This window comes from Pithys albifrons, chromosome 9 (genome assembly GCF_047495875.1).
Source record: "Pithys albifrons albifrons isolate INPA30051 chromosome 9, PitAlb_v1, whole genome shotgun sequence".
NCBI lineage: Eukaryota > Metazoa > Chordata > Aves > Passeriformes > Thamnophilidae > Pithys > Pithys albifrons.
Genome location: NC_092466.1, coordinates 33105353 through 33129152, shown reverse-complemented (window position 1 = coordinate 33129152; position 23800 = coordinate 33105353). Strand labels below are relative to the sequence as shown.

The 23800-nt window shown below is 40.2% G+C and overlaps 1 protein-coding gene across 1 annotated transcript in view; it reads left to right on the top strand.

Moving 5' to 3' along the window:
* Window positions 1–2567: 2567 nt before the first annotated feature.
* Window positions 2568–23800, top strand: part of LOC139675770 (catenin alpha-3-like) — a 90807-nt gene continuing 69574 nt past the window's right edge. The window contains exons 1-4 of the mRNA XM_071563848.1: window positions 2568–2617; window positions 3894–4056; window positions 15078–15184; window positions 17353–17545. Of these exons, the coding sequence (XP_071419949.1) occupies window positions 15083–15184; window positions 17353–17545 (295 nt within the window). The 5' untranslated portion in view covers window positions 2568–2617; window positions 3894–4056; window positions 15078–15082. The remainder of the gene's footprint in view (window positions 2618–3893; window positions 4057–15077; window positions 15185–17352; window positions 17546–23800) is intronic.

Here is a 23800-nt window from a genome sequence, read left to right as displayed (position 1 = left end):
TGTTTGGGTGCAGTTGCTGAGGGAAAAACTCGGGTACGTCAGGGGGATGGAGAGATTATGGAGGTAAAACTGAGGGGACTCAAAAAGGCCGCCAGGGGAGGGTTTGAGGGAACACCTCAGGCAGAGTGTGAGGGACAGAGGGTCTTGGTGGAAAAGTTGGCAAAATGATTAAAGCATCAGAAAGAATGGAGGTTTTAGCAGGCTGTGCTGAATAAGCATTCTGGATAATATTAAGAAAGAGAAGGAAATAGTTGTTAGCAGTTTTGTTTTTTCTTGTATGCACATAAAATTGGCATGAAAAAAATAATTGCAGTGTGAGGCAGGAGAAGTTCTAAATGAATTTTTCCTTAGCAGAAAATGGATATTATGAAATGCAGAGAAAGCTATGTTAAAGTAAACTTGGATTTTTGCCTTGGAGCCAAAAACAGCTGGAATTTTTAGTCATGATCATGGCTGCATTGCACAGTTGCATAATGAGATTTCAACATCTAAAGAAGTTTCATGCATAACCCCTTTTTCCAGGAAGGAAGGCTGTATGGCAGGGCTTTCTTTTGCACCCTTCAGAATTATATCCTTGAGACCTTTATAATGCTTTGATGTGGGCTAGAATGGTAAAGGCTGTGTATCTCAAATTGGCACATAACGCTTAACTTTAGGAACTCAAAATGAAGTCTTCATAACTTCAGAAGAGCTAACATTGAGATCTCACCATTTATTAAGAGTATAGTCATGAAATGAAAAAAAACCCAGAAAATTTTGAATGCTTTTCTCAAATTCTAGTATGTAAAGAAAATATGCCAGTTGCTAATTGGACCATACATGCAAGTGAGACTATGAAATATGAAGAACTAATTAATAATTCATACAGACTTATGTCATGAAGGTCAGAGGCTGTTGCTGGGAAGGTAAATGTTAACAGGGCTTAAAAAATATATTGCCAACAGGTAAAATACCTGATGAAACCTCAGGAGCAAAATTCCTGCCATCTCTGTGGTTTCCAGTGCCTCAATATGAATTGTAGATGTGTAGAGGATTGCTAGGCTGCATAATCACATTGTGGATGTTGCACAGAATCTAGTGCTGATGCCTTTGAAAATGCCTGCATTAAACTAAAAACAAAATTGATATGGGTTAAAGAGGGAATGCATAACCAAAAAAAAAAAAAGAATGATCCAAGACTACATTTAAATAGCAGAAGTCAGAACCCAGACCTAACTGTGTTCTCCTTCCAGCACCTTCGACCTGAGGAGGAGACTGGCGAGGCAAGAGTGAGGAAGCGGAGCAGCAGCTTGGGGCTCAGGAGGGGCTATGAGAAAGGCCCTTTGGGCCAAGGGACCTCCCTGGCATCCCCAGGGCAGGGATATACACCAAGAGCACAGTGGGCTCCTTCAGGGTCTTGCTGCCTTTGTGGTGCTCTGGTTGGCCCATCAATGGCATGTGAGACCCTGAGGCTGTGGCCTTTCTTTCCTGGTGCACTTTTTTGCAGATTCTTATCTCTGAAATTGCCAGTCTGCTTCCCAGAATTGAACATGGATGAAGATTCCTCCTAGAGAAAGGGTGCCAGGACAGAAAGAACTTGCTGCCTCCCCTCCTCATAGTCCTCCCTTGCCCTTCCCCTCAAGTTTGCTGTTGTTCTCTCAGGCCTGTCCCTCTCCCTCATGTGCCCCCCTTGTCCCCTGATGTCCCCTCCCCTCAGCTCCCTCTGCTCCTTGGTTTTTCTCCTTTTCCCTCAGGGGACATACCCCCTCCCTGCCCTCAGGACAGTCCCTCTCCCCTAATGTCAGCTCAGTCCCCTCAGGTCTGCTCCCTCCTCTAAGTCCTGCCCCCTCCTTTGTCATCTGCTCCCATTCCCTCAGTTCAGTCTTCCTTCCCCTCTCCCCTCAGGTGGGTTAGAAGCCAAGGAAGGGTGAGTGTTTCAGCAAAGGGGTAAAGACCACTCTGGTTTCCTCAGCCGCTGCAGAGTGAGGAGGAAAAACTCATCCACATGGACATCTTCACTTCTCCTGGCAAAGGATGAGGCTGCTGCCATATGCTGTGGCACCCCACACCCTCCTCCAGCCTGAAAGCCCCAGAGAGGCAGGGAAAGGTGAGCAGAGACCTCAGAAAAAACTGAGCACAAATATGTCTGTGAGCATCGGTTTTAATTGTATGTAACACTTCTAGTGTATGTTAATTTTTAGTAGCCGTGTGAACTAAGTAAAACTAGTTTTTTTAGTTCAGGTCCGTCTTCCATTTCCCCTCAGGTCAGTCCTCCTCCCCTGAGGTCTGCCCAATCCCCTCAGGTCAGTTCTCCCCCTCCCCTCAGGTCAGTTCTCCCCCTCCCCTCAGGTGCCTCCTCCCCTCCCCTCAGGTCCCGCCTTAGTCTGAGCGTGTTTCCATGCGTGTCTCAAGGAATGGGGCAGGAGGCAGTGCTGGATTCCATCCTCATCCCACTTTTCCAGTGGCCCATGTCTTCCGTTGGTATTTCCACTTCAGGTTCAGGATTCTGTCACAAACACTTCAGCCTCCAGGACCTTTTCTTCAGGAACACGAATTTGGATTTTTTCCTTTTCAAATGCAATTCGTTCATTCAATGTACTCAGTACTTCTCTTCCTAGCAGTGGCACAGGACATTCAGGTACATACAGAAGTTGATGGGCTGTCACCTATTTACCAATTACAGATTTTAATTGTTCAAAGACTGATCTTCCTTTAGTGTGCTTATCAAAACAAAGGGTATCACTGTTCAGCACCATAGTAATTTGCTTTGTAAATGAAACACTGATGTAGTTACAAAGATCTAATGATTAAAATTATGCAATAGGGATCATCTACACAACTGAATTTGTTTATATTGAATTTTGCAGTGAAGTGAATTGTGTTTTTGTTTGTTCTTGAGTTTAAAGTACCATTCATGAACTAAATGAGAGAGCTGAGAAATGCTGAGAAATACTAACTGCAGTTAGTAAGATTTATACTTGTATTGCCTCACATAGTTTTAATATAGTACTCAGAAAATTAAATCTTTCTTCAGCACCTTTCTTCCCTATCTATTGTTCATGCCTCCTAAATTCATGAATTATAGGTGAGCAAAGAAGGATTTTTTTTCCATGGTTCAAGCTTGAAATGTAAACCTGAGAGTAATGAATTATGAATAAAGTTGTAAGTTTAATGTGGCAATACCAGGTACATTTCCCTGAAATAAATTATGGTATCATCTAGGAAAGTCTGCTTAGTTTATATGAATACAATTTGATGGTTTTGCATCCATAATCCATTTTGCTGCATTCCTTCTATGCAGCTTTAAGTGCAGAAGACAGTATTGAAATGAGTTGATCATTGCATGACAAGGCCCAAATGTGATTGATTTATTTTTAATCCCTATTCCTTGCAGCTGTTTCAATACTGTTTCTTATGTATGTCCAAGTCTTTGTGTTTTGTTTTTTTTTTTCTTTCTCTAAGTAGTCACAATATATACTCCTTCCTCAGTTTATTTATTTTCCTTCTAGTTGAGCCTCTCCAGTGCTGTGAGATGGTGTCAGATTTTCTCAACCTTTGGGCTGTCTGTGCCCTTTTTACCTCTAAATCAACTAAACATTGCCAAACTGCTGTGGCTGCAATTTGCCAAAATGAAAATCCAGCCTGACACATGAACCTTGTACAAATTTTCAGACTGAGTGTTTTAAGACCACTAAGATCTTAGGCAGCAGAATAGATACAAATACTGAGCAATCTCTGCCTTTTTGGAGTTTCCAGAGGTGCTATTTCAAACTGCATTTTGGGGTACTCAAACTTGCTATAATAGTAAACTAGCAAAACCTCACTCATGTCTGTTTCCTAAATGGCTCTCTTGGTGAAAAGTCTTACAAGTGTGGGATTATCAATCTGGAAGTGTGTTTTGGTTGTTTTTGCAGGTAAGTGAAGATTGTTCATACAGAACCACAGACTATTCTGAGTTGGGAGGGACCCACAAGGATCAGCGAGTCCAACTCTTCAGTCAATGGCCCACACAGGGGATTGAACCCATGACCTTGGCATTATTACAGCCAAGTTTTACCCAACTGAGCTGATCTCACAGTATGTATGATTTGTACATTGCCTCCGTATTTGGGCTGTAATGGTCTTTCTTCCCCTTTCCCTTCTCACATTCAACTGAACCTCACTGATTTTTGAGGGGACTTTGCTATTGATTTCACTGGTGTCTGATTTAGGGTGTAAAAGCTCGATGTCAAACTACATTTACAAGACTAGGAATGAGCTTGGGTGGCTCTGAGTGGTGTTTTCAGTAGCAGCTTGTCAGTGGAGAGGGCCAGTTGAGCACTGCCCTCCCTGTTTGGACTCTTCCCTCCTGGTTTGTTTCTCCTGGACTGGGAATGACAGGCAACCATTTGCTGCCTCTGTCAGTGCCTCAGGAGCCAAGCTGCACCAAGGGGCTTCTTCACAGAGCTGTTCCTAGGAACTCTTTAGTTAGATTCTTGAACCCAAAGGTAAGATTGAAGAGGAATGTAGGCAATTTTTCACTTAGTGGAAGTACATGAAGTTATAAATAAAAGTTGTTTAATATTCACTTCAAAAGTTTACAAGAGTTTAAATGCTGGTTTCTTAACCAGCTTTCTAGAAAAAGAACTGTATAGGTGATTGTTTTAAAAATGTTGTAAATATTTTAATTCATCATGGTCTTGTCATGTTAAGCCAGTATCCAAAGTTGTGCAATGTGTTTGCTTATTTTCCAAATATGAGAAACCATATTGGAATAATGGGAAAGGAAGAATAAAATGTTGCACAGATGCTGTAATTCTGAAAAGTTTAACTTGCCTCTTGGTACTTTGCTGGATTTTGCACCTTATGTAAGGAAAATTTGGGTAAATGTATATTTATTCCTCCTCAGTGTGAAAATACTGACTTACTGCACGATTTTATAGCTTTATTTTTGTTTTTAAAATATAAAAGACACTTGTGTATAAGTGAGGGGGAATGGAGGTCTGTTAAATTCAGTACAATATTCTGTGTATTTCAAAACCTTTATGTACACAATCTTCTGTTCAATAAAATCCGTTTGGATTCCTTGTATTACAGACAAGAGCTGCGTTCAGAGTTAGTGAAGCCCAAAAGATCCAACAGCAAGGAATTAGGCCTCGTGACAGACATTTAGAACCAGTGCATAGTGAGTTGTTCCTCTTTTCTGCTATTCTAAATCAGTTGGTCGATGTTAGAAAACTAATCCACCTCGGAACAAAGTTTGGTTTGTTTTATCTTCTTCTTTGTGGTTGCTCTTCAGCCAAATCCTTTTGAACTGAAATGAGAGTGATGGTCAAAATGGGCAGGAATTAGTCTGTATTTCTGGAGCTGTTTCACCAGGAATGATGTATCAGCTATATAGATCTTTTCTTCTGAGCCAAGTTTTGATGTGAAACTGGTTGTCTGAGTTGATAAAGTGCAGCACCAGGAACCCCATTGGAGGAGCAATGTGCATGTTGGGGTGTGTCCATTTATTCAGGCATGGCATGGTGCCATTGTGGTTTTGCTTAAATACTGTTTTTCTGTCTCTGTTTATTGGATTGTGCTTTTGTAAGTGCAAGGGAGCTGCTTGCCTGCATCCAAAGTGCTTTTCAAGCATACCTCAAAATCAATATATATACTTAAAAGGATCAGTCATGTTTGCTACCCTTAATTTTGGGGTTGTTTTGCCCATAGGAAATGGGGGAAAATGCTATTCTAGAATACTAAACTACTATTTGGATCACTGGACAAAATAAATAATGTTTTATGTCAGTTTGAAAATATTTACTAAAAATACTAAGTGACAATGAAGCATCCTGGGGTAATGCATCAGTATGAAACAACCAAGTTGCAAAATTAGTAGCAGCTCTACAAAGGAGTAAAATACCATATTTTTTTTTCCTCTTTGCAATTTAATAAGAGACAGACATTTGTTAAGCAAAGCAGTTGAGTGTAATGTTGAAATAGACAATTGTCAGCAAATAGAAAAAAGGGGAAATGAGGAATTGCATATAACATAAATAAATTTTTAAAAACTTTTAGTAGCACATCATGGAATTTTTTTGTTGGCTCTTTTTTGAGGTGAGTTGAACAATATCCTATTTTTAGTGGAAGGTCAACTTGAACTTTATTTAAACAGAGTCTCTGGTTCTGGATAGAGATAGGAATACTTTCAATGTGATAACTAAAGGGAGGGCTTGGAGCCAGACCTCCTTAACCTCTTCTTAGGAGCACAGGATAACCATCCATGTAAGAACTGTGTGCCACTTAAACAGAGAGGGGTCCTTGTTCTGGGCTTAAAGTACATGCAGTGAAAATAGCACTGAGACTCATGGGAAAAGAATTTTTTTCTTTAAGAATTTGAAATAGATAAAAAAAAAATTTTTTTTTGTTTGGTTTTTTTTTTTTTAATTTTTTGGTACCTTAAATATCACAACTGTAGTTCAGAGACCAAAAATTCAGTCCCTGCAAAAAATTACCTGGAAGGAATGTTACAAACATAATTCTAAACTAAGCAGTAGTATTTAAATTCTGCTGTCACTCGTAGTTTTGTATATCCAGTAGAACTCCACTGATCAGGGAAATGATTCAGTTTCCTGGTAAGGTAGTGAGACTGTTGTCAGTTCATGAGTTCCCATGGTTCCATTTCAGTAGAGGAGATTTTTCTCCCTGTGGCTGCAGGCTCAGGACTGTAACACATTTTTGGGATAGCTGTTGGTTGCAAAAGGGTCTGGGATGCCAGTGCAGAGCCAAAGCTGTGTGGCTGAGGCTGCAGGACTCACACCTCTGCTGGAACGTCTCCTGGAATCTGTTGGTGTGTTACAGCTGGCTGGAAGGGTGTGTGTTCACCAAAGGCAGGAATCCTGATGGTATATGGAAGGGAGATGGATGTATAGGCTGATCTAGGAATAAGAAGTGTCTGGGGGACCTTACCATTTGAGTATGGGAGATGATGTTACATACTTTAGATTTAAAATGTAAATTATGTTTGGAAATGTCTTACTCTCCCTAGCCTGCTTATTGGCCTCAATTAAAGAAAATGGGAGTAAGGTGCTTTGGGGACTTACTATGATTTCATCCCAGCACTCTGCCCCTGGGCAGGAAAAATTATTTACTCAGGGTCACAGAGAATGCCAGTGCCAGCATCCAAAGGGGTTTTCAAGCATATCTCAGAATCAATATATATACTTAAAAAGTGTCAGTCTCGTTTGCCATCCTTAATTTTGGGGTTGTTTTGCCCATAGGAAATGGGGAAGAATGATATTCTAGAATACTAAACTACTGCTTGGATCACTGGACAAAACAACTAATGTTTTATATCAGTTTAAAAATATTTACTTAAAATACTAATTGACAATGAATCAATAATTTTTCCTTTGTGATCCTATTTCTTTATGTGACATTGAAACACAGCCTCTGCTTGGAAAAATGCTTTGATGGCATGTGCTGTAGGAAAAATATACATGAGTGTTAAGGAAGAAAGCCTGTTCTGAATGTTACAACCCTTGGAAAAATCTTAGTATTTTATCTCATTAGGTATCAGAAAGTATGCATGAGACAAGTTCTTTGGACTGTAATGCTCTCCTCATCTCAAATATTATTTTTTCATTAACTATAATTAAACTTTTTCATGCCATTAGGTCAGTCATGACCTGTTGCTTGCACTGTGGATCCTGCAGTATCCCTAAAGAACTAAGCTCATGCTGCTTTGTTTTCCTTGGAGTTTGACTGTAAGGGATGTTGTATGACACTATTTGTGTTGAGAATTATGTTGAAGAACTTGTCAGAACTTTTACGTCCTTGGGAATTTCAGCTGCTTTTCAGATGTGGGTTGAAGAAAAGCTCTAGGGAGAAAGTAGACACAGGCAGAAGGGAAAGGGAGTATAATAAGAAATGCTGTGGTTTTTAAAATTATATTGCAGTTACTTCCCTGCAAACCTACCCCTAAATGCAAAGCCTGTTTAGGTAAAGGAGCTTTCAGTGACTAATTGTTATTAATTGATCTGAATCTTGCCACCTTCTTCAGTTCTCCAGCTCTTCTTTCTATTACAATGTCTGTGCATTAACAGATATTTCTTGTTGCCAGTGGTAAGAAGGGAGAAAATCTGAGGTGGTTAGAGAGCAACCTGACAGCTTTGTCTGTAAATTTCAATAATGTGGCAGGTGCACTTTAGTTTTTCCCTGGTGTTAGATGGGCCAGATCACTCCCAGCTGTTGGAGATACTGCTCCGTTCTGGGGCTTGGTCTGGCCCACAAAGTACAGCAGGTCTTCAAGGAAAACAAGTCCATGCTGTGGTATTGGGAACAGAACTAGAACATTTTAGCATTCTGAATATCTTAGTTCATGTGTCAGCTGGGGGACTAAAGAGAAATGCAGCAATTGTTGTTATGGCTTCTATGGAGGCTGATTTGCATTTGCTGTACTGGCTGTAGCAAAAAGACTGACAACTTTTATTCCCAGAGTGATGTTGGTACTCATTGATTAAGCTTTATAAGAAATATTAAGAACAAATAATAAAAAACATTCTAATACATATTCTCAGCAGTGTTTCACATCTTGGAGATCCTCTGGTGCCCTGTCCATGTGTACCTTGTTAAAAAACAATTCCTGACTCCTTTGTTTTAGCTTTTTTTCTATTCTTCCTTGATTTTGGAAGGTAATTGTATGAGATTGATAGGATAATATATTTTATGTCATTGTAGAGTACCATACAATAGAACAAAACAACAAAGAAAACAGATTTGGTGCCAAGTTACTGGGTGAGAGCCTTATGAATCCCTTTGCTGTCCAGCTCAGGACTCTGAGAGTGAGTCATTGCCCCACGACAGAAGTTGGCATACAACCAGAATATATGGGAAAACAGTGGCTGTGCTGAAAATTCCAAGAACAGTCACAAGAAGTATGACATGTTTCATCTCATCTAATTTTTCAAAAGCTTTTTAATTCTATTTTTGACACACTCGTGCCCTGGTATATGGCTTTAAGGATGCCCATCCCCCTGCCATCCCTCCAGCAGCCACTGTGTCCTGTCAGTCATCCTGAAATACACTGGAGAGCTTGTCAGGCAGTCCCTTGCAGATGCCTCAGGAGCCCCATAGTGAGCCAGAGCACTTGCACTGAAGTTACTAACACAAGGCAATTGCATAGTTGCCCTAGTGCTGAATATGGACCATGTATTTTCTAGGATAGGTGAGTGATATGCTGTTGGCTTTTTAATGATCTAGCAGGAGATGGATTCTGAAGTTAAGATTTTCTCATTTATGCAGAATATTTTGGCTCTGCTTGCTGACACTTACTGGTTTATATCTGTATGCAGTGCACTTACAGTTGGTTTCAATGCTGCAGGTGGTGTCTTCAGACTTTGGCTGTGTTTCCAGTGCCTTTTTCTTCTTACACAAAAAGACTCAGCAGTTTGGCCATGTCTGATGAAAAGACAAAACTCGTATTACTTAAAGTTTGTAGCACTGGGTAGGAGTGTGCAGGTGGTTGGTTTTCTGGCTGTTCTGGGGCACAACTGTGTCTTGTGACATGTGCTTAACATCCTGAGTGTTGTGAGAGCTGCTCGTGAGATTGCCCACTGCAAAGGTTAATCTGACAGAGTGTGAGGTTAGAGCAGCCTTTGGCCAAAATGTCCTGCTCTAATTAGGGGGAGTATCATACTGGAGCAGACATATGCATTAATATAAAAATGCATTTTGATTATTGGGTTTTTCCTGAGGCAAACACCAGATTTTGTCATCTTAATGAGTATGATCTTCAAGGACAGAAGTTCCCTTACTAAGTGGAAGTACCAGAAAATATCCCAGAATGATCTTTGCTGGCTGTGTATTTTTCTTTTTATCACCTGCTATACTTGCCTTGATTAAAAAAAGATAAATTAAAAAAATCAAATTTAAATATTGATTAGATAATATGGTATATAACAGTAAGGAGAGCCTGGTAGGTTAAAATATGTGTAGTCAGGATATCAAAATAATGTAAGATTTTGTAGTTTTCACTGCATTGGCTTGCAAGACCATTTCCATCTTTTGGCTACTTAAAGGAAGTTTCAGGAAGCATTAGAATTTTACTTAAAAATAGATGATTGGGATCAGCAAGTGAGCACTTAAGTGAGTTATTTATATCTTAGAATATAACTGAAATTTTCAGAGGCAATAGTTTTTGCAATTGACTTTCAGTTAATGATGAGTTATGGGCCTGACTCAACCCTAAAAGGTATTATTGGCTCAGCTGCCTTTTGAACTTGGGGTTGATGCAAAGAATAAAAATGCTGATGTTGGACAATATGCTCAGGTTCAAAGACAAACAAACAAACAAAACCCCCGAACCACCCAGAAAAGGGAAGGTCCTGGCACACGGGTTCACATTTTTCTGACCTGCAAAAGTGGATTTGTAACACTTTCCAAGTTTGAGACTGCTCAGTGGTGGGATTGTGTAGCACAGTGATCTCTAGTAAGAGGAACTGACTGTAATTGCAACTACATTTTTATCTGCCAAAATTTATTAAAGATCTGATCATTGTAGGTGACCTGTAGCATAGGAAGTTGTGCTGTGAGAATGGAGAGCAGCTCTGCTGCAAGCAGCAAAGGTTTTATTGCTGAATTTTGAGTAAAGAAACACCTTTCTTCAATGAATTGAGGGGAATCGCAGAATCATAGAATTGACTGGGTTGGAAAAGACCTCTGAGATCATCAAGTCCAACCCTTGGTCCACTCCAGTCTGTTTACCAGATCAAACCACTGCAAAATTAAAGCATGAGTGCATCTGCAGAAAAAATAACCTGAAAATCAGCTAGTGATTTCTTCAAATCTCATTAGAAGCATGAAGTGCTGTCTCCAACCAGTTCATACCTGTCCACTTGGAACCAATGTATGTTTGACCAGAAAAAAATCACTGCACAGTTGATACCAATCTATTTCCAGCTGTTGTGATGGATTTCAAAAAGTGTCCATATACTGGGAGGCTTGTAAAGGTGTTGGTAACCAGCAATATCATAAAGATTTATTCTAATGTGAATAAAAGGCAGATTGAACTATTGGCCAAAGATTTAGAAAACCAGTGAAGTGCAGATGGTACAAAAGAGTCTGCCATTCATGCAATCCCAGTGAAGCTAGAGGAGAGTATTTTGTTGAATTGAAAAGCTTTTTGAATCAGGGGTTGCCATGTGAAAGGGGGGAGTTTAGATTTTGCCTGTCAGTGCCCCCAGGAAAGTCGAGATCGTTGTGTCTCACCAGTCACCATTTTGTAATGAGACCCTTCACCAGCAGATTCACAAGATCAGAGGGTGATTCGACTGCCCTTGTCAGGGGGGGCTCAGCCAACAGTGTGGAGACCCCTCAGCGGGCCCTGCCAAAGTGTTGCACTGCTGGAAACTGAAAGAACTCCTTTGAACAGTTCAGAGTAACACTGTTTATTAATACAGATTGTGACAGGTTTAGTAAGGTTTGTGGTTGTTGGTGATAGTGTCTGGCTGCAAAGATATGTTTGAAAGCAATTTACTGATATACATATTTAGGAGGCACAAGCTGTAGCACTAAGAACAGCATTTGTCATGCATAGAGTATAATTCTTACCCCAGGTGTCCCTGTGGAGGCAGAAGATGGGCTCAGCCTGCTGACTTGTCACAGCAGTTTTGGTGGAGTCTTCTCCCATTTTCCCCCTATCCCCAACTTATTATTTCTTTATGTTTAGGTGGAGCTTGAGTGGATTTAGTCACAAATACCTTTTATTTCTGATTGGTGTAAAGTTCTCTCATCATACATAATGGAGGTGGGGGTGTGGGTTGCCCCCTGAGGAGTGGGTTTGACAGGGTTGTTTGGCTCAGCAGCAGAACACCTTGATTCTGCCATAGCTACAGGTACTGTAGGGTCTCATGATCTTCAAAGTACCACAGTATTGTCCCTTTTTGCCAGGATTTCAGTGGAGGGAGGCCATGGAGACTTCACTTTGTTCCACTGTCTGTTCCACCCCTCTGAGCTGACAATTATCACTGAATGGGGAGCATATTGACTGCATTCTTTCCAGGGCGTTGCAGCTGCATTTCACCCTAAGAATTCTTACTCTCCTCTAAATTTTATCCCTCATCTCACAGGGGTGCACACAGCAAAACCAGCACAGGTGCTTCTCTGCTGTGTGTTCAGAGACTGCATCAGCTGGCAGTGGGCACAGCCATGACCCAGTGTTTGCCAGTGCTGCAGGACAATCCAAGGTGCACTCACCATGGTTTTGTTAGGGGAGAGGCAGTTAAATACCAATGCAGTTTGGAATTGAAGCTGAGGAGAGCAAGGATGTGAATGACAGACATTTGTTGTTCTCAGAGCAAGTTACTCCTACTGTAGAGGAGAGCTCACGTTGAATGGGATAAAAAGAATCTGTCACTAATATTTGCTATCTTTCATTCAAATGATTGTGGGGAGGTCTCAGTGTTGGTGGGAACCTGGTTTCCAGGTTACTGAAGGCTCCCTTGCTAGTACTGCAAATGTTGCTAGAAATAACTATTTGTATAGAATTTTAATCTACTTTGTAGGCACAGAACCTTTCTGAATATTCATTGTTCAGTGAAATGATGCTATTAATAGATGTTAGTCCTTTGAGATTGCATTTTGTACTGGACCTCTTACTATTGGCATTTACAGACTTCACTTACATCATTATGTAAATATGTAATGGAACTACATCATGATGTATTTAGAGTATTTCCACAGAATTATATGATTGAGAAGTTGGTTTTACTTGTTTTTAGTTTCCAAACATAAAGAACCAATGGGTCTTAACAGTAAGAATCACTGTAGATAAAGTTTTTTTGCACTTTCATGATGACCCAAGCTGTAGTTGTATGAAACTCTCTGGGTGATTCTAAATTTGCCTTACAGCAATTGTTCCACTAAACAGTAGATGGAGAGAGCCTGCCTTATTTCTTGCTTTGTGGCATATGCAGTGTATCATAAGGAAGTGACAGCCCGAGCATAGCAAACATGCTGGGCTGGTGATCTGGTTCAGCAGGACATGTTGGATGGGCTTCTGGATGCTCGTTGGTTTTTGATGTCTTTGGTCTCTATTAGTCCTCCTTGGTCTTGTTAAAAACGACCACCCAAATAGCCAATTATTTGGTATAAAGGGTAGTTTAATTTTATAAGTAATGAAAGCTACAGAGTAAACAGCACAGTGCTGGGTGCACTGGGAGGCTCTGCTCCATCAGTGACACCCATTTGAGCTCGCAGGCTCCTTTTTAATACAGTCAAGGCAGGTTTATTTTTAACCAATTCCAAGAAATTATCTTCTTTCTCTGCTTTGAGATCCTTTCCTCTGATTCTGTGTTGCTTCTTAGTGGTCATGGAGGCTGGGGTCTTCTTTGGTGTGATTCTTAACCTAAAATTTAACTAGAGATAATCTTGTTAGTTAAGCCTTGTCTGTTGTCTTGAGGTGTTTCTTCCTTATCTTGTTTGGGTTTACTTCTCTATTGTATTTAGGTATTCTTGGATTATCTTTGGTCTGCACTGTATTTATTTTACTTCAAAAGGCTGCTTAGTTATTAACTTTAGTTCTTTTCTTTTTTTACTTTTTATACATTATTTGTTAAGCTCATAGACATTCTGTTGCTAAACATTTACCCCATCAAGCTACACAGAATGTCTCGTTATGTTCTTGACACAAATTAGTTTATCACATTACAAGCATGTAAATGTTAAAAGTGTAAAATATGACCAGATGATTGTCTTTGACATTTCTAGAGTTCTTTCTATTATTCATTTCCATGGAAGGAAAAAGTGTCATTCAGGCCAGTCTGATCTCAAATTTCTCTACTGTTTATCTTTAGGTGTGCAATTAAAAGTGAAAAATCTGTTCTCTACATGTGATATCACCTGGCTGTGTGCAGCTGAATCTGTGGGGACTTAGGTCTGCCTGTAGTGTAGCTCATAACAAAAGAATAAACTTGGCCCTTGTGTGACCTTCTCTAAGAATGGCAAAACCCTAAATTGCTTTTAACTGTAATTCCTTAATTATTGTTCATATTATCTTTGCTCGTAAGTGAAATGTGCATAACTCTTCAGATCCATTTCTACAGAACTTGCTATGGAAACCCTAAACCTCTTGTGTTGTATTAAATCAATGTTAGGTTCATGGGAAGGTGACAATATCTCTCTTTACCCTACACAACTGCAGTACTTTATTACTTCATTGTACAGCAGCAATGGTTGTAATAAGTCTTGCTTCAAAATTACAGATATCCATTATTTGTGTGTTTGAAGTCTGTATTGGCTAAGAAGGCTTTGCTGAGCTATGTTTTATGGGATGTTAAGTTGAACCAAACTTTAAAATGTCTTTATTTTGGGACAATAATCAGATGCAGTCCAACTAAAGCACAGTTATAATTCTTTGTTGGCACATATAGGATAATGGCCTGAACCATGGCACAGTAACTGGGTGAAAACCCTTAAATTAATATCAGTAGGCTTTGGATCAACTACTTAATCAATGATTTAAAGACCTTACTTAGCTTCCATCTTACAGACATCAGTAATAGGCTTTCTTGAGTTAATCTGTCTTGACACTTAGAAAAGATTTGTTATTGTGTGTTGTAAAATAACAAAGTATTTCACCTTCTCCTGATATTAATTTCCAGGAGTTTAAAGCTCTGATGTATATTTTTGCTCTTAAAGTGTTTATTATGACCACTGTAAATTGGCACATGGAGTAAGATAACAGATATTGTGCACATGGCATTGATTGTGATAAATTCAGTCATGTAATATAATATTTTTGCTTTAAAGATCCTTTATGGATTATTAGAGAACTTGTATTCAATGGTATTCTAGTGCAATTATCCTTGTGTATTTTTTAACATGTGGTTAGTGTAGAAATCTCAAGAGAAGACAAGTAACTTTATGTACTTTATGATTTTACAGTGCAAGTAAGTATTAGCATTTTTTCCCCACAATGAGGAATAATAAAACTTAATTTTATTTCTTGGAATCCTAAGCCTGTTATGAAACAGGTCCATGTTCCCATAGGCAGCCCCTGTGCTCAGACAGAGGCCAAGGAGACTTGCAGTCATGGCTAATAATTACTAATTGCACTGGTTTTGGTTTGTTCCTAGGTGAAATGTCAACAAAAGTGCCAAACATGAGACTGAAGATTGATCCACGGGATCTACAGATCCAGACGTTCACAGTGGAGAAGTTACTGGAACCATTGATAATTCAGGTATTTTGGTATTGCAGAAGAGAGACTGGATAACCACAGAGGGGAGGGAAGGAGGCTGAAGTACTTTGACTAAGGACATTATTATGAAAGGCACCCCCACAGCTCTTCAGAACTTGTAGTTTGCTCTGGCTCAGAAGCTGACCTGGGGATCCCTGTCCTTCCAGATTTGCTCATCTGTTTAGTCACTTCCATTTTTGCAAATGCCACACCATGTATCAGTGTTCTAACTAGTCTCTTGTACAGAGCCATCTAGGAAATGTTTAAATCTAGAATACACTGCAAGTGGATTTCCAGTGCAGGAAAGGTTTCATATTGTAAGTGCAGTGCACAGAGTGGAAAGAGCCTTGAAATCTGTAGGTGAGCTTCTTTATCTGAATTTTGAGAATTGCATTCTGATGCATTTAAAGAATAGCTGCCCTAACAACAGTGCAATGGTTGCATATTGTATAACTCTGTTTTCATACTTTTCTTTCCAACTAACAAAAACTTGGACTGAGGGATTAGTGGGGATATGTTTTTCTTTTTTCTTATAATGATATCATTTAGACTGTGTACTCTGCCACTACAGCACGAGCTGTGTTGACAATGGCACACTATTTTAGCCACTGTGTGGTTCAATTCTTTCTGCAGAGGATCTGCATCAAATGTTTGCATTCCTCAGCTGGGATTCTGTGTTAGAGAATGCAGAGTAGTTTTTCTGTTTTCCATAATCTCCATGAACAAAGAACTGTCTGTCAAATCTGGCTTGTCTTTGAGATCAGAAGCTGCCTCTGATCCTTTCTGACAATGATGCTGAAGATGAAGGATCTTATAGTCAGGAGTTTCCACCTGCAAGAGTGATTATTTTTTCATGCTTTTCCATTTGTTTGTTTTTTTCCTTTCTTCCTCAACATATGAATAAACAGTATATAGAATGACATTTTACATAAAAAAGACTACAGTCAAAATCTGAGAAATACTCTATTATTTTCTGGGAAATATGGCTAAATACTTAAGACACATAAAAATATTTTTAACTTGATAAGGTTTTTGGGCAGCTTCTAATTTTTGATGTTTTATGCCTTTCTTGTTGGAAGGGTCAGCTTATAATCTCTTCAACTCATTCTTAAAAATACAATCACTTAAACTGCATTAAATGCTCTAGAACTGATGTTAAAGGGTTTGTAAAAATAAAAGACTGAAAGATTCTTATTCCCAGTTCATTCTCTTACTAGCTGGTAGATTTATGTGCAATAATTTGACTTTCTTCCTTTGAGCCAGAAAAATACAAGAGCCCTCTTTTAACAATCGGCCAGTTTATTGCATTGCTGTCTCCCTTGGGACATGCCAAAGCAGTCTATGCCAAGTGGAAGGCCATTTTTCTCCCCAAATTTCATGTGAATGATACAGGGGTCAGGGCTTTTATTTTTCAAAAATGTGTTTATACAAATGTTTCTCGAAGGGTATTTGTCAGTTACTTTTGAAAGTACTGATTCATCAAACGCGCTCAAGTGCATGAATTCATGGACAGGATCTAAAGGTGAGCTGAGGCACAGACAGCACACTGCTCATTATGTACTCTGCATTGGTGAGGTCACCCTTGAGTGTTGTGTTCAGTTCTGGGCCCCTCAGGTCAGGAAAGAGATTGAGGGGCTGGAGCGGGGCCAGAGAAGAGCAACGAGGCTGGAGAAGGGACTGGAGCACAAGTGCTGTGGGGAGAGGCTGAGGGAGCTTGGGGTGTTTAGCCTGGAGAAGAGGAGGCTCAGAGGTGACCTCAGCACTGTCTGGGACTGCCTGAAGGGAAGTTCTGGCCAGGTGGGGGTTGGTCTCTTCTCCCAGGCACTCAGCAACAGGACAAGGGGGCACGATGGGCTCAAGCTCTGCCAGGGGAAATTTAAGTTGGAGAGCAGAAAAAACTTCTTTGCAGAGAGAGTGCTCAGGCATTGGAATGGGCTGCCCAGAGAGGGGGTGGATTCCCCATCCCTGGAGGTTTTTAACCTGAGCTTGGCCGTGGCCCTGAGTGCCATGATCTGGTAAAGGGACTGGAGTTGGACCAAGGGTTGGACTTGATGATCTCGGAGGTCTTTGCCCAGTCTGAACTATGTATTTTTTGAAATTTGAGAACAATACAAATTCACTTATTGTAGAACTTAAACGATTATTGTGTTTCTTGTTTCTTTTAAATATAGGTTACAACACTGGTGAACTGTCCACAGAATCCTTCTAGTAAGAAAAAGGGCCGTTCCAAAAGAGCTCGTGTCTTGCTGGCTTCTGTGGAAGAAGCCACTTGGAATCTGTTGGACAAGGGAGAAAAGATTGCCAAGGAAGCAGCTGTGTTTAAAGAGGAGCTTCATGCAGCTCTGGCTGATGTCAGGAAAGAGAGTAAGTATGTGACAAACAGTGTAAGCACCAGAAGGAATTAGTTTAACCATGTGACACTGGTGTCAAAATGAAGGCAGGATATCCATGAGAAATGTACTTCAATGTGCAAATGTCTGAACTTTGTGTTGTCTCTTTGTATATGCTCAGATACTGCTTTTAAGGAGGTAAAGTGTGCCAGCTGGGCCCCATTGTGGAAAAATGCTTTTATCAGTGGAAGTTTTGTTGTTGCAGTTTTTGTTCCAATGAAGACAGGATGTCCCTTGGCAATTTCAGTGGCTGTTAAGCACAAGTTTAAGTTAAATGTCTGTTTTAATGCTCTTCTGGTAAAGACCTTTTACCCAAATCTGCGATTATGGACTTTTAGTAAAAAATTTAAAACTGAAAATCTTTGCTCTTTTGTGCAGTAGAAAGGATTTCATTTGGGCAAGTGTAATAGTCCTGTTGGGGGGTGTATTTTGAGACCTCAGTAGGAGGAAGATGGATTCTTTAACCTACTGTAAGAGTCATCCCCTCATGATGGAGCAGCTCCTCCTTGGTGAGTTTTGCCACATTCCTCTTTGTCTTGGCCTATCTCCCCATTTCCAATGAAATTCACAGAACAGGACTACTTTTTGTGATCTGCTGAGAATTTTCTTTCAGGCTTTGTTCATTTTTACTTTCCTCATGGGTGCTCAGAATATTTGGGTGATTATCAAGGTCAGGCTCATATAAGTCAGATAATCAACATTCTAAATGTGTTGCTGCAGAAATCACAAGTTCAGGTTCATGTTTTAATTACATCACCCTGCTCTTACTAAAGATGAGATTTAGTCAGGGGTGTTTTTAAAATTTATTTTATTTAATTTATTCTTTCTCCACATGCAGCTGGAGTGGTTTCTGTGTCTGTGCTGTTGTTCAGGGTGGTGATTATGAGCCATTGGCTTCCTCTGGATCCAGAGATGGCTGTGGTTTGGAGTCTGATATATACATATGTTGTCTGGCATACCTTAAGGTCCTTTGTGATGAAAAGCATTATGATCAGCAAGTATCACTGTTATCTGTCACACTGATCAGCTGAGGCTCTTGAAAAATCAGTCACTTTGGAGTGCTCTTAAAATGTTAGCCCATCCATTAAAGGCTGATAACACAAGGCAGGAATAAAATATATAGCTTTGTATTGATTTTTATACATAGATAAATTGAAAACGTGAAACATTTTCGTATTACTTATTGATTCTCAGCCAAGATCAGAGATAAATATGAAAATAAATAATACATAAAGTAGATTATATACACCTCATACATTTTAAAAGAATGTTAAGTCCGTGTTATCACCATCATTATGCAATGACAAATTGAGTGTTCACAACCCATCTCCTTCTGAGGATTTGCCAAACTACATAAGTTAATTTTAAGAAATTGTTGAACAATTGTAAAGAAAATAGCAGTTTGTTAATTTTGCAGATATTTGTAGCCTTTGAAGCTGTGTGTTATTTTTAATTTCTGGTATGCCACATCATATGTAACTTTATTGCCTGTTATTCAAGCCACATTCTGCTGCTGGTAAATGTCTTGTTATTTACTTCAAGCTCTTTGAAAGGATGTGGGTCATCAGCTATGGCAGCAAGCAGTCACCTGCCATGCATGCCACAGCATATAGTATTTAATTTTCTGTGGGCATATTTTATTGTGGTGACTGGCAGGTGCTTTTATTAATACAATTTTACATAAACTAGGAGGTTTTGTGTGTGATTACAGCTTGTATTTGCTGCGTAATGGAATTTTGAAACGCTGCTGTAGATAATTTCACTCCCTTGTGAACCAAACTATCAGTCCCAGAGTTGCACAGAGACACCTGGAAAGAATAAATACTGTCTCAACTCTTGTTGCATTTCAGCTTGTGTCACTCACTGAGCTTTGTGAGGTGAGGATGCAACATGAGAATTAAACCCTGATTTCTTTTGAATGTCAATCACCAGTGTGAAATGCTGCTTTGTTGCTTTTGGAGCTCTTTAGTGGGATTCCTTTTAATGGAGTGCTAGACTGTTTTCAGGCTGCTTCTGATAATCCTGTACATGATAATGTTTTGGAGAGTAAAGTAGCAAATTAGTAGGACAAAAATGAACAGCAGGGATAGGATTTGTCCTGTTTAACACATCTGATGACTGAGTGATGCATGGTCTCCAGAAATCCAGAAATGGGTATGGCTTCACTGACTGCAGTTTGGTCTTGACCCTCAGCAGATGAGATTTTGGTATCTCAAATTCAGTTGAATTCTGTTAGTGCCCTCTGACAGAAGGTGTTGTTATAATGAATGGCAAACATGTTCCCTGAATAAATCTAATGTCTGCTTCTTTGCCATCTGCAAAGTTTTACCCAAGATTTATAGTTTCTGAGCTGATAATTTTAGTCACAGACTATTCTGAGTTGGAAGGGACCCACAAGGATCATTGAGTCCAACTCTCAAGTCAATGGCCCACACAGGGGATTGAACCCATTGAACCCATGACCTTGACATTATTACTACCAAATTTTAACCAACTGAGCTGATCTCAGGGTCTATACAGAGGTCCTCTGCATTTTTCTTTGTTTCCTGTCAAGAAACTACTTTTTAGACCAATCTCTATCCCCATCTTGATTCACCTTCTTCTGGAACACTCCTGAGTGGGTCAGCAGGAGAGGGCAGTGGTGGTGGAGTATGTGCATCACCCAGAAATCCACTAGCCTGAAGAACTGCCATGTTCTCCTGTTGATCTGGTTTGGTGAAGCTTTGTTAAAGGTACTCCTGTCCACATTTTTGTTCTAAAATAGTGCAATAAACCCCCAAATAAGTATATTTAAAAATTCTCACTGACAGATTTCAATGTATGCAGAATTTCAGAAGATTGCCTTCTGATTCATTGAACTATTAAATAAACAACCCCAATACAAAGGGGTTAAGAAACATTGTTCAACCATAAATGCTTCTGACACTAAACCTCAGCTTCTAATTCACGTCCTGCTTCTGAGCTTTAATCAATTTTAAGACAAAACAGCGATGTTTTGTGATGTGGGGAAATGTTGTCTTAGAAATCTGAATGAAAGTCTAGCAGTATATTTAGGGTAATGATTTTTTGCATTTATGTCAAGGTGTGATGGTTTGTATTTTTCAAACAGTTGCATGGGCATAGCTAAAATGTTTTGTATTTACTGCCGTTGCTTGCTGACTATATATAGGCAGAAATAGGAGTTGTCTGTGTTGTTTCTATCTATTGCAATGTCAGCGTTCCTTGTTACTGTGCTCTGCTGTGTTCTCAGATAAGCCTTTCATCACACATGGCAGTGAATTGAAAGCAAGTTACTTGCTGGAGTTACATTTTGAGCCTTCAGTAACTCTTTAAAAGGAAATTATAAAAGATACTTTGATATTTTGTATGTCCATGTTTAATGTCTGTTGACATTAAACAGAGGAGACAAGACTTAAAGCATGGAGGAAATTTCTGTTCACTGACAAGAAATGGTGAGTCTAAGGACATTTACTAAAGGAAGGTTATAGTGATCTTTTGTATTATATCATATTTTTATTTGTCCCTCCTCTCATCTTAAAAGTAAACTTTCTCATCCTACATTAAGAGGTCCATGTGTGTGATCTGCATTCTAAGGGACTTTTGTTCTGGGAGGCAGAACTTAGATATTCAAATGGCTTAAAATAACCTGTGTTGTACATGCTTTTCATCAAACCAAGAACAGATCCTTTGTAGAAAAGCTTCTGACGTCGCCATCACTGGATCAGGTGTCCCTGAGTGGGAAAGGGGGAATGCAGAGGTGGATGTAAGGCATGGTGGGGGTGGGTCTGGTGGCTCTGATTACATGTTATGAAGAACTGTATGAGATGTGGAAGTGGAACTTCCTGGGGTGCAGCAGTGAAATAATTGTAATGCAACAGAATACAGTGGTATCTGAGCGGGGTAAGAGGTTGTGTGGCAGGAGAGAAATGTCCTGTAACATCTACAGAAAGCTATTGTGGGAATCTGAGTTACCACAGTTAATAAGTGTTCTATTATTGGCAAGACCCCACCTGGAATACTGTATGCGTCTCTGGGGCCCCAACATGAGGACATGGACCTGTTGGAGCCAGTCCGGAGAAGGTCACAAAGATGATCAGAGGGATGGAGCACCTCCTGTCAAGACAGACTGAGGGTGCTGGGGTTGTTCAGCTTGGAGAAGAGAAGGCTGGGAGACCTTTACTGCAGCCTTTCAGTACCTAAAGGGGACCTACAAGAGTGCTGGAAAGGGACTTTTTACAAGGGACAAAAGTTTTAGCCTGAAAGAGGGCAATTTAGATTAGATGAAAGGAAGAGATTCTTCACTATGGAAATGGTGAGGCCCTGACACAGCTTGCCCAGAGAAACTGTGGCTGCCCCATCCCTGGAAGTGTCCAAGGCCAGATTGGTTGGGACTTGGAGCAACCAAGTCTAAGGGGAAGTGTCCGTGCTCATGTCAGGGGAATTGGAACTACGTGATCTTTAAGGCCCCTTCCAATTCAAACCTTTCTAATTCTGTATTATAAACCATTGCGGGTTTTTTCTTGTTTGTTTGTATTTTTGTTCTCTCAACTTTGACACTGGGATGTTTGAAATACTCTCTTTACTGACTCTGGTATGTCCCTCCCTCCCTTAGTAAATGAGCTCCTTTTGGCAACTGTGCTTCTCTGGAACTGTAAATCCACCAGCCTCTAATGGTGCAGTTCACAGGAGCGGGTGACAGGACCTTCTTGGCAACAATACCTCCTGTGGGAGGACACAGGAATGGCATAAAATTCACTGCATTCCATGTGGATTTCACTGTGCTGCAGCTAAAAATAGACACGAGCAGAGAAAGCCTGTTGTAAATACAAACAGAAGAGGGAATAATGTGACGCTTAGATTCAGTATGAAAAAGGCAACCTATTCAAAGAAATAAGAAAACATAATTCTGTTGCTCTTGCCTAAACCAAGAGCATTTGGCTGTTGTCAGCATGGCCCTGAGCACTGTCTGAGGGGTGCTCTCTGCCTGCAGGTGGTGGTGTGGCTGCAGTCCCAGTACACACAGAGTGCCTGCCATCGGCCGATGGGCTGACAGGTAACTGCCAACAGGATTGAAGTTGACTTGTTTTTAAAGGAATCTTCTTGTAAATTTTTTGATGTTTTTGGTGCTGGATTGTCTCAGTTCGAGACAATTTGGAGGGGGTGGAGACCTCAGACAGAAGTCCCCTTCCTTAGATTCAATATCCCTGGTTTCTTCAATACAGAGAGAGTCATTAATCATTCTCAGTTCTGTCTCTTCAAAGAAGGCAGAACACCAAAAACTGAGAAAGGCATATTTGGAGAAGAGACAAAAGGAGAGGCTGATACCAGACTTTTTTGTAACCCAGGACATGGATAAAGTGCATAAATCCTGTAACTTCTTTCAAAGTTTCCTGTGGCAGAATGGTGATTTTCCCTTGCCCTGTGCCTGAGCACAGATTTTTGTCAGTATATGTGTAAGTAGCAGTCATTTGGCACAGCAGGAGCTGTCAGTAGCTGATTAGCTGGAACACCATTTACTTTGGAGGTCATCTGTGTGTGTGTGCTGAATGGAGCCTTGGAAGTATCTGCCTGCCAGTAATTGTGTAGTTATGATATATCCTGGCTTTGATTCTTTGAATTGCTTTTCATTTGATTGTCTAAAATAATTGAAATACCATGAATACTGCCATCTTTCTGATTCCCTATCTGTGCCTCTAGAAGGGCATTTTTTGTTTCATTTTTTGTGACAAATGCAATTATGAAAGAATATTCACTTGATGGGAATTACAATAAAAATGGGTGAAATTGCATCAGGCTATCATGCTGTCTACTGCATTTTAGGAAAGTTCTTACATTGTGGTTGGAGCTCTTTTTCTGCTGTTTGCACTTCTAGCACCTACCTGCCTAGCCTGCATCTCATAGCTCTGTTTTAGGGTTATGATTTTATACTTGTGGATCTGGCCATCCCAGCTTATGTCCAACACTTTTTTAAGGGTTTGGTCATATTCAGACACTTCTGGTTTGCCTTTTCTGACAGAATCACAGAATGGCTGAAGGTGGGAGGGACATCTGGAGTCCATCTGGTCTGATGCCCTGGCTCAGGCAGGGCCAGGAGTCTGCCTGGGACCAAGCCTGGTCAGGCTTTCGATGTCTCCCAGGATGGAGACTCCACACCCGTCCTGGGCAGCCTGTGCACCTGCTGAGTCACTCTCACAGTGAAAAACACTTTCTAAGGTTCTGACAGAATCTC